Source organism: Phasianus colchicus, chromosome 3 (genome assembly GCF_987193195.1).
Source record: "Phasianus colchicus chromosome 3, bPhaCol1.hap1.1, whole genome shotgun sequence".
Classification (NCBI taxonomy): Eukaryota; Metazoa; Chordata; class Aves; order Galliformes; family Phasianidae; genus Phasianus; species Phasianus colchicus.
This window is the reverse complement of record NC_143438.1, coordinates 12471965-12482021: the sequence shown is the minus strand read 5'-3', so window position 1 is coordinate 12482021 and position 10057 is coordinate 12471965. Positions and strand designations below refer to the sequence as shown.

At 54.5% G+C, this 10057-nt stretch overlaps 1 protein-coding gene across 2 annotated transcripts; it reads right to left on the bottom strand.

The window, feature by feature from the left end:
* Positions 1-2441: 2441 nt before the first annotated feature.
* On the bottom strand, positions 2442-8852 carry NRN1 (neuritin 1). Of its 2 annotated transcripts, none has more exons than XM_031589321.2 (3): positions 8550-8852; positions 5311-5455; positions 2442-2809 (listed from the first exon to the last, which is right to left on the bottom strand). In XM_031589321.2, the coding sequence occupies exons 1-3, from the start codon at positions 8602-8604 to the stop codon at positions 2575-2577; spliced, it is 435 nt and encodes a 144-aa protein (XP_031445181.1). In that variant the 5' UTR covers positions 8605-8852; the 3' UTR covers positions 2442-2574. The 2 variants fall into 2 exon arrangements, with proteins under 2 accessions (XP_031445181.1, XP_089993108.1); XM_090136982.1 differs by lacking the exon at positions 8550-8852 and adding an exon at positions 5935-6238.
* Positions 8853-10057: the final 1205 nt, after the last annotated feature.

The following is a 10057-nucleotide window of genomic DNA, read 5'->3' as shown; positions in this document are numbered from 1 at the left end:
GTTCGCAGGCTCCGGCTCAGGCTGCGGCAACGCGGGGCGAGAATCTCCCGCCTCCCCCCGCAGCCCTATGGGTGAGAGACATCGAGGCCCCGCAAAAGCGAGGGCTGTCCGGGAGCTCCCGAGCCCCTCCAGTCTCTCTTCTCTTTTTTCCCCTATTCACCACCGTTTTCTCTCTCACCACAACGGAGGGCTAATTGGGGGGGGAAGGGGGCGAGGGGGAGAGAATTTGCTAATTACGAATAAATTATCCGTTCTAATTCAGCCTCACGCTCAGACAGCTAACGAGTTGTGAATCTCCCCCTTATTTGCGATGTCTCCCGTTTTTTTCCGAGGTCAGAAGAAATAGTAGCGGAGCGCCCTGCCTTGCAGCCCTCGGGGAGGGGTCTCCCAAAGGCGACGGGCACTGCGAAGGGGTTCAGGAGTCCCCTAGGGCCTCCCCTCCCTCTCCCCACTTCTCCCCCCCCCCCTCCCCCTTCGCTTTCCCCGTCTGCCATTTGGTGCTGCGGGAAATCTCAGCCACGGCGCCTGACCTCACGCACACGGCGAAGCTCAGAGAAAAAATAAAATCAAATCAATTGAGGGAAAAGAAGGAGCGAAAAGAACCCGAACCGCTCCGACAGCGCTCTGCTCCCCGGGGTTCTCCTTTCCTTTTAGTGGCGGTGGGAATGGAACGCAGAGGGAGGGCGGTGAGAACGAACCGCGAGCAGATCGGTGTCTGCCAACGAGATTCTGCACGCAGGATGGATTTTAGCATTAAAAAACCAACATTGCTCGCAGCGCTGAAGGCGCCCGGCGCCGTCGCTGAGCGCATTCGTTGCCGGGAGTCAGTCCGTGCGGGAGATGCGGAGCGGCTGCGTGATGGATGGAGCGCTCCGATGGCTGTTTGCTTACACATTGCATTGCGGGAAGGAGGGGGAAGCGGGAGGGAGAAAAGCGGAGCCCAAACGCCCTAATCTTGGCCAAGGGGGTCAATGGCAGAACCAACCCCTCCCCATCACAACCCGCCGCCGCCAAAGGACGCGTTCCTCTTTGATGTGCACTCCCTATAAAGGCTCCGGGCGCCTATAAATAGCCGAGGGCAGAGCCGCTGCTGCTGCTGCTGCGAAATCAATACCCGCTCCCCCCTCCGCCCCCCAATCTTATTACCGATGGAAGGACTCCGGTGCGGCCCGGCCCAGCCGCCGCTTTCTCCTTATGGGGCCCGGAGCGCTCCGCGGGGTGCGGGGCTGCGCGGAGTTCCCATCTGCGGGGCGAAGGAGGGGGGGGGGGATTTATAGAGAGCGTTTAAGAAAGAAACGGGAAAAAGAAAAAAAAAAAAAAAAAGATTAAATAATAGAAAGAAGGGAGGCTCAGGGTGAGCTGTACGGCTCAGCCCTGTCCTCGCGTGAACTGGAATATTGCTGCTGTTCATCGAAGGATGGGCTCTGGTTCAGCCCCCCTTGCACCAAAGCCTTCTGGGGTACCCCGGCCATGTTGCATAAAAAGGACGACAACCCCCGTTTGAAACAATAATTTTTTATTTTATACTTCTGTCTATAGTTTGTAGCAAATCTTTTTTTTTTTTTTAGTTTTTTTTTTTTTTTTTTTGCTGAATTGACTTTATAATAAACTTTTTTTTTATTATTACATTTTTTCTTCTCTCTTTTTTTTTTTTTTTTTTTTTTTAACCGAGGCTCCGTTTATGTATTTACGTACTTATTTATTTCCAAAATCATTTTGCTGTCGATTTTTTTTCTTTTTTTTCCTTTAGGTTCCCGTTTGAGTCCCACCCCCCCCCCCGTTAGTGACCCCTGCTGCCGGCTACTCGGGGGTTTGCTGGACGTGTGACACCTAAAACAAAGAGGGGGTCGAAATTAAAGGCGGTGAGTGCGGACCGATGTCTCCGTACGGCGACAACGGAAGGGAACCGCGCTCTGCCCGCAGCTCTCCTTCACTCCTGCGGGCGCGGAGACGCATCTCCGTCCTTTTCCCTTCCTTTTCCTTTCTCCTTTAACGTTTCCCCTTGAGAAAACACTCTCTTTTTAATTTATCATCATTATTTTCATTATTATTCCCTTTTTATTGTTTTTTTTTTTCTTATTTATTATTATTATTATTCTGCAGTGGAATGACCATAAAACAAGCGACCGTGGAGGACAGATGAAGCTGTGAGTTATTCACCAGATGCTGCGTGCGTGGACATCCCCTCGGCCCCACCGCTGGGTCGGGGTGGAGGCCCGGAGCCGTTCCTGAGATTTCTGGTGCACGCCGGGGGGGCTCGAGCTCCTCGATCTCTCTAGATATTATTTTCTCCTATTTTTGATCTGAAGCGATAGTAAAGCTGAGGTCCGGTTCGGGCTGCACGCCGCTGCCTGTTTGGTAACGTTTGGCAAATAAAACACGAAAAGAAAAAAAAAAAAAAAAAGGAGGGGGGGGCGGGGTGGGGAGGGTAAAAGAAAGGAAAGAAAGGGAGAACGCTTCCACAGTCCTACACGGGTGTTCCGCCACCATCAGCCACCGCCACCAACCACGGCCGAGCACGACGTCCCCAAAGCCGCGGACGGACGCTCCTCTCCGGGTGCAGCGTTGGCCCCGCTAGAAGGGCAGCCCCCAGGTGGCCAGAGCTGCCCCCAGTGCCCCCAGCAACACGGGCAGCGACGGCGGCAGCAGGGACGGGGCTGCTCCGCTGCCGCCTCCGCACAGTTCGAACAAACTGCCCTGGAAATCGAGGTTTTTGGATTCCCGTCTCAGTTTCTCCCACAGGTCTGTCGCTCCTTCCTGGCAATCCGTGAGCGCTGTGAGGGTGCAGGCGTGGAAATCGTCCCAGTACCTGCAGGGGGAGGGAGAGCAGCCTCCGTCAGAACGGGCACGAAGCACCCCCCTCCATCAATCCTAGTGTCGGGGGGAGCCGAGAGTCCCCTATCTCCCGCCCTACAAGCTCCGGGCTGCCCCACGCTTTGAGCTGTGTGGCTTTTCGGGGTCCCTGACGCCGGAAATCTCTGTACTGGGAGCCCTCGGCTGGTCAGGAGGTATGGGGGACCCGGCGTTAGAAACCCCCGGGAGGGCTCTGGCTGAAGGGTCAGGAAAGGAGGTAGGAAGGATGAGGATGAGGAAGGAAGGAGCAGCTCCTCCCGGAAGCCGCTCACAGACCCGGGGACAGGCGGTGGGGACTCCCCCGTGCTGTGCCAAGGACCCGCGGGCGGCAAAGGGTTTCTCCTCCTCCGAGGTAATTCCCGGTCCTTCCCACGCTCTTTCCCATCTCCTTTTATCCACTTACTCCCACGTACCGCCTCACCCTCCCTCTTTCCTCCGCACAACCGGGGTGACAACCCCCCTTTTGTCACTTTTCTCCCCTTTTCTCAAGGCCTGCAAATTCGTATCCTTCCTTCCTTTTCCTTCCTCCCTTCCTCCCTTCCTCCCTTCCTCCCTTCCTTCCTTCCTTCCTTCCTCCCTTCCTCCCTTCCTCCCTTCCTCCCTTCCTTTTCCTTCCTCCCTTCCTTTTCCTTCCTTCCTTTTCCTTCCTTCCTTCCTTCCTTCCTTCCTTCCTTCCTTCCTTCCTTCCTTCCTTCCTTCCTTCCTTCCTTCCTTCCTTCCTTCCTTCCTTCCTTCCTTCCTTCCTTCCTTCCTTCCTTCCTTCCTTCCTTCCTTCCTTCCTTCCTTTTTTTCCCTCCCTCCCTCCTTCTTCCCCTCCCTCCCTCCCTCCTTGCAAGCAGTCCCACAGCCTCTAATTTATGAGCACTCCACGCTGGTTGTAGATTCCCAATGTTTGCTACATTTGTAATAAATAATGAGCTACTGAGAAGCTGGAATCTGAGAGTGTGCCTCTCCTGCAGTATTTCTGCTGTCACTGCATCTCCCAGAGGAAAATTCAGTCTCTCCCCATCTTCTTTCAATGCACATCCCAGGGCAAGGGCAGTGGGAGGTGATGGGGAAGGATCCTGCTCTGAGAAGGTTCTGTAGGTCGAGGACCACCTCTGGTCCAGCACCCCGTGGTCAAAGGACTCTTGTAACCTCACAGTCCTGAGCATTTATCCTTCGTGCAGGACACAGCATGGTGCCAGATATGGAAGGTGCAGGAAAACTCGTGCTCGACTCCCAAATTACTGGGCATAAAGAGAGGAGAAAGGAGTGCGGTGCTCTTCTCTTTTCTTCCTCCTTTCCCTTTTCCTCCTCCTCTTCCTTTTCCTTTTCTCTTTCCTTCTCCTTTTCCTTTTACCCCTCCCTTTCCATCCCTTCATTTTCCCATCACACTTTCCCATTTCCCATCTGATTCCCAATTCATTTTCTGATTTTCACGGGCCAACTACAGGAAAAAAAAATATTCCAAATACATTTGTATCTAATGACCTTATCTTGTTGCTAAATATTTGTCCCAGCAGGGTGAGTTTGTGCCAGAAAACAGCAGCCAGGTGACAAGAGATGCCCTGTAGATACCCTATCCTAATAGACTTTTCTTCAAATAACGAAAATCCCCTTTTGTGCCCAGCAAGTGGGATCCCTTCATTTTTGCCTCTTTCCTTTCCTTCCCTCTGGGCCAGGAGCGGGGCTGGAGCTGCTAGCATGGGAAGGGAAGGGAAGGGAAGGGAAGGGAAGGGAAGGGAAGGGAAGGGAAGGGAAGGGAAGGGAAGGGAAGGGAAGGGAAGGGAAGGGAAGGGAAGGGAAGGGAAGGGAAGGGAAGGGAAGGGAAGGGAAGGGAAGGGAAGGGAAGGGAAGGGAAGGGAAGGGAAGGGAAGGGAAGGGAAGGGAAGGGAAGGGAAGGGAAGGGAAGGGAAGGGAAGGGAAGGGAAGGGAAGGGAAGGGAAGGGAGGAGGAAAAGGGCTAATGCTGTGCTTTATATAGGGGCTGGGCTCTGTTTTTAACTGCATTTCGTTTTGTGAGGAATCGCCTCCTCAGCCAGTGAGCGTGTGACCCGAGGGCGTCATAGCTGCAGGGATGGCACCTCTCTGTGCAAAGCAGAAGGGAGAAGATAGAAGCAAAGGGATGGGGTTGAAAACAAATAAATAAATGAAAAAAATAAAATAAAATAATAAGAATTAAAAAAAAAAAAAAAAACAACACTACAACAACCAATGTAACCCAACTCAAGCAAAAACAAAACAACAACAACAACAACAAAAACCACGACCAACAAAAAAATACCCACCCACAAGAGACTCAGAGAGGAGAAAACCGAAAAAAAATGTTGTGACAGCTCCCTCCAGACTTCGCTGGTCTCCAGATTTGCCCCCAAACACCAGATCCTGCCTTATTCCTGCCGCCTCCCCTCCCACTAACCCCCTTCTTCCCAGCCCCATCCCACATCAGGGCCCGAAGACGAGAGGTGAGACCTACGCGCAGATCGTTTGCAGGTTTCTCTTGTCGTCCAGGTCCTGCGGGTAGTTGGCCATGTTATCGCCCAGCCGCAGCAAACAGTCCGAGAAGCCCCGAAAGACCGCATCGCACCGCCCCGCCGCTCTCACCGCCTGCACCAGGTGGGCTGCGGGGCAGGGGCACAGGTCAGCGCCGCGACCATGGATTCATGACTTATTTCTTTTTTTTCCCAATTTTTTTTCTTTTCTTTTTTTTTTTTTTTTTTTTGGAGGGGGGGAGGGGAGTTGGGGAAAGGGGAAGTGAAGAGGGGAGGGGATGCGGGGCCGCGCTCGCTCCTTTGTTGGAAGCGCAGTTCTGGATGGGCGAGGGGCCGCGCTGCTGGGGGTGGCCGGGCGGTGTGGTGCGGGGTTGGGGGGGGAAGGGGGAGGGCGTGTTGCGAGGAGTGGAATGAAATAGCAAAAATGAACTGAAATGATACATAATAAAACCAAACGATACGTAACGCAACAAGATGCAATTAATAATAATAATAAAACAACCCAACCCAAACCAAAACAATGAAATGGCACCAAGAGTGAGCCGCGACGCACGAGAAGAGCCGTCCCCAACGACCGCTCGTACAAATGGAAGCAAAGAAGCACCAACCCAGCAGCAACAACCGCCGGTGAAGAGATGGGTGATGGGATTCCCGGTACCCATAAAGGAGCGATGTGCCCGCACGGAGAGACGAGGGGGCGGGCAGCTGGGGGGCACCGCGCCGCGGTGGGGGCCGCGTATCCCTGCTTGCGATATTGTGGAGGCATGGCAGTGTCCCACACTCCAGGCAGGTAAAAAGCCGAGATGACAGCGCGGTGCCCATCAACTCGCGCCCATCCCACCCCCGTGCCTCAGGGCGAGAGGAGGAGAATGACACCCGAGGAGCTGCTCTGAGGATGAGAGCTCGGAGACCCCCGGTATCGGGGGCTCAGGCGAGGGATGAGCGGGCTCAGAGCCTGCCCCCGGCCCAGGGGCGGCCTGCACATAGCATACACCTCCCCCAATTCCACCACCGCAATAATTGCGATAATAATAATAATATATACATATATTTAAAAGCAAATGCTTGAACAACGGATGCGTTCTCTAGATGATCCTTACGGGTCCCTCCCAAGGCGGGATATTCAATGATTCTCCCGTAAGAGGTCGCCCCGCAGTGCCCCCCACCGTTCCCCGCCGACCCCCGCGTAGCGCAGTGGTCGTTGCCTCCTCTCGGGGGCCTCTCCGTCCCGGGCACCTTCTGCCGGGCTCCCCTTCCATGCCCTCCCTCCGTCACCTTCCCCAGCGCCGGGATTTCGGGCCGCTGCACAAACCCACAGAGAAAGAAAGGATTTTATTGCGCGAATGAAATCCTTTCTCGGTTGAATCAAATGAGGGCAAATGAGATAAAATCCACCTCCAAACGAAAAACGCGAGGGAAACGAAAGATAGCGTCCAAATATCGCCTTCCCCTTTGCTTACTCTGCACTACAGAAAATGGCCTTCGGGAGAGCTCAGCACCGTCACAATGGTACGAGCGGAGGGCTTTGCAGAGCATCTTCCAGAGGTCAACATTTCAGCGCAGTGTTTTATTTTGTTTTGATTTGATTTTTCCTTCTATCGATGAGGAAATGCTCAACGCAATTTCTCGTTCTCCCCCTCTCTTTTTTCTCCTGCTTTATTTTATATATTTATATATTTTGTATTATTATTATTATTATTATTTCTGCCGGTACCCACAGAATGCCGCAGACTCTGTGTGACCGAAATAGCACTTCGGAGTATTTCCCATTGGAGCAGAATTCCTTTGCAGGAAAATGTTTCCAAGGGTCCTTAGCAGCGCCCGGCCGGGCGGTAAGGGACGGTGACACCGCATCCGTCCTCCCACTGCAGCCCTGCTTTGCACCGCTCTCGGGACATACATATTCAACACATACGCCATGTATATCCCTTAAAAATTGCCCGTGCAGGACCAGCGTGGCCCTTCCCCTGGTTGCTGCCACTCGACAAGCACTTCCAGCAAAGAAATGCTGAATTAAGCGAACCCGACAGCAAACCAACACAAAAGCGGCAGCGACAGAGAGCGAAATACTAAAAGAACGGGCTCACAAAACCACACACGGGAGCCGATGGAAACCGGTCCTATTTTAAGTCACTCGACATATATAGAATTATTATTTTTTTCTCCTGTTTTTAGACCCACTCGTATTTTAGAGCGGCTCTCCTAGCACAACACTCAGCGCTGGGGCAGTGGGATTCCGTGATATTGCTCAAGCCCCGCATTCAAGTCGGTTTTGTTTTTTGTTTGATCTTTTGATTTGATCTGATTTGATTTGATCTTATTTGATCTTATTTTCTTTTCACTTCACTCTTCCGTTTCACTTCGCTATTCCATTCCATTCGTCCTATCGAGGCAGCCGCTGGCTTCTCTTTGCTCCGAGGCTGCCCCGTGAACGGGGACGTCTGCGAGTCCCTCAGCGGGAGCCCTGCGGCTGTCCGCCTCCTTTTCTAACCAAAATGACACCAAGAAAAAACCACCCCCAAAAAGCCCACAATCAAAAAATAATAGCACCAAACTTTCATCCCGATCTCCCGCAAGCCATTTGGTGCCCCTTTCTATTTCTCCGTCCCTCGGGGGAGGGGGGGGGGGGATTTCTCAGCACTTGGAGTCCCCAAATTGTCGACTGCGGAGTTTATGTGTGTGTGTGTGTGGGGGGGGGATCCAAAAAGAGAACGCGGTCGTTTGTGGGGACAGGAGGAGAAAGAGAAAAAAATAATAATAAAGCGAACGTGGAACGAACATGCACAGATTTAGGAAAACGACCGAGCAAAGTGATTCCTTCCTGTGGACCCATGGCGCATAGGATTGAGGAATGGCAAAAACGCCGTCCGAAGGGATGGGAATGGGATGAGGATAGAGAACGGAAACGGGATGGGATGGGATAAGAATGGGGATGAGATGGGATGGGGATGGAATGGAAATGGGATGAGATGGGATGGGATGGGGATGGGGACAGGAACGGGGATGGGAAATGGGAATGTGAAGGGGAATGGGAATGGGATGGGATAGGATGGGATGGATGGGATGGGATGGGATGGGGATGGGATGGGATGAGGATGGGATGGGATGGGATAAGGATGGGATGGAGCAGGCAGGGTCCGCTCCGCAGCTCGGCGCAGGGCAGCCCCCGCCGCACACATCGCCCGGGGCTCGGGGCACAGCGGGGATTTGGCGGTCCACTTACCTATCTGTACAGCGAGGATCAGAGAAATGTATCTGCCGTTCAACTTAAGTCCCATCCTACATTTAGTAAAACCATTTGCGACTGCAGATCTTTAAATAGTTACTTTGGAGAACGTGGGGGAAAGCTGAAAAATAGGCATTGCCAACAAGTTCCGAGCAGCGGAGGACTTTGCACACAAGGGGGGAGACGGAGGTGAGGGAGAGAAAGAGGGAGAAACAGGGAGCGGGCGAGGAGGAATAGCTGGGAATGGTTCGCTCCATTAGGAGGGGGCGGAGGAAGTACAGCCTCACGCCCACGGCCGGCCCTGACGTGGGGGGATGACACTGACGGATTTTTTTTTATTTATTTTATTTTTTTTCCCTCCTCCTTTTTAATATATATATATAATTTTTTTTTTTTTTTTCGTGTGCCCCTTGCAAGAGAAACGCCATTTATAGGCATCGCGGGCTGTGCGCACCCGGCTCCTCGCGTCCCTCCGCCCCGTTCACCGCCGAGGAAGCTCCGCGTCGCCGGGACCCCCCCGCCCCGTGCTTCCCTCGGCCCCCCGGGGGTCCCGTGGGGCGGCGACGAAGGAGGGGGGAGCAGCCGGGACCGTCCCCACGGGGCGGGAGGGACGGGGGGCGGGGGGCGGGAGGAGGGGGGGGACACGCACAGAGGGACGCGCAGACACAGGGACGCGCAGGCGGAGGAGCCGCCTCCCGGGGTGGGGATAGCACGGGAGAACACCTCCGCCCACACACGCACCCGCCCCCGGGCCGCCCCGTCGGGGCTGGACGGCCCGGCCCCCGCGCTGCGGAAAGAGGGGGGAAGGAGGAGGAAAAAGGGGGGGTTGCGGGGTCCCCTTCCCCCGCCCTCCCCTCCCTTCCCCCACCATGACGTCATCCCCAAGGCTGGGGGGAACGAGGGGGGGGGGGGTTGGTGGTGGTGGTGGCCGGTCTCTCCCGGCCCTGCTGCTCCAAGCCCCGCTGTGGGACCGTAGAGGATGAGGTGGGGAACCCGCAGCAGCCGCACGCTCCCTTTTCTGGGGGGGAATTCCTGCCCCGCTCCGCGATGGCGCTGGCACTGGGGACTGAAGTCAGAGGCCCCATCTCTAGGCCTCGAGGTGCCCCTCACCACCCGTCGGGGCAGAAAGGGGTCGGACGTGGGGTGGCCCTGGGGGTGAGGTAACCAACCCGAACCCATTCTGCACCCATAGCTCTTCTGTCACTAAGCTACCCCTCTCCAGTTCTGCCCTGACCTTCCCCAGCCTCCTGCACAACTTCAGGAGCTGAAGCGGCCGCTTGGAGGGAACACCTCCCTGTCCCTGCTCCCACGAGAGGTGGGCAGTCTGGCTGAGAGCTGCCCTTGATCTCAGCTCTTTGTTGTGTGGTAGTGGCTGCTTGTATAATGCGGCAGAGGCTGAAGTGGGTATCAAGAGATGGAGCGTTTTCCCTGGAGAGATTGGTCTGATAACCTCAAAGATCTTTTATTTCCCACACTCGGTGCTTTATCAGCATCAAAGAGCAGAG

What these genes read in the sequence shown, in the direction of transcription:
- NRN1 (XM_090136982.1), bottom strand. Translation starts at nt 6,148, where the DNA reads ATGGGCACCGCGCTGTCATCTCGGCTTTTTACCTGCCTGGAGTGTGGG. An exon ending in CCGGCGGTTGTTGCTGCTGG is followed by an intron (nt 5,456 to 5,934) that starts GTTGGTGCTTCT and finishes CCTGCCCCGCAG; the next exon opens with CCCACCTGGTGCAGGCGGTG. An exon ending in AACCTGCAAACGATCTGCGC is followed by an intron (nt 2,810 to 5,310) that starts GTAGGTCTCACC and finishes CTCCCCCTGCAG; the next exon opens with GTACTGGGACGATTTCCACG.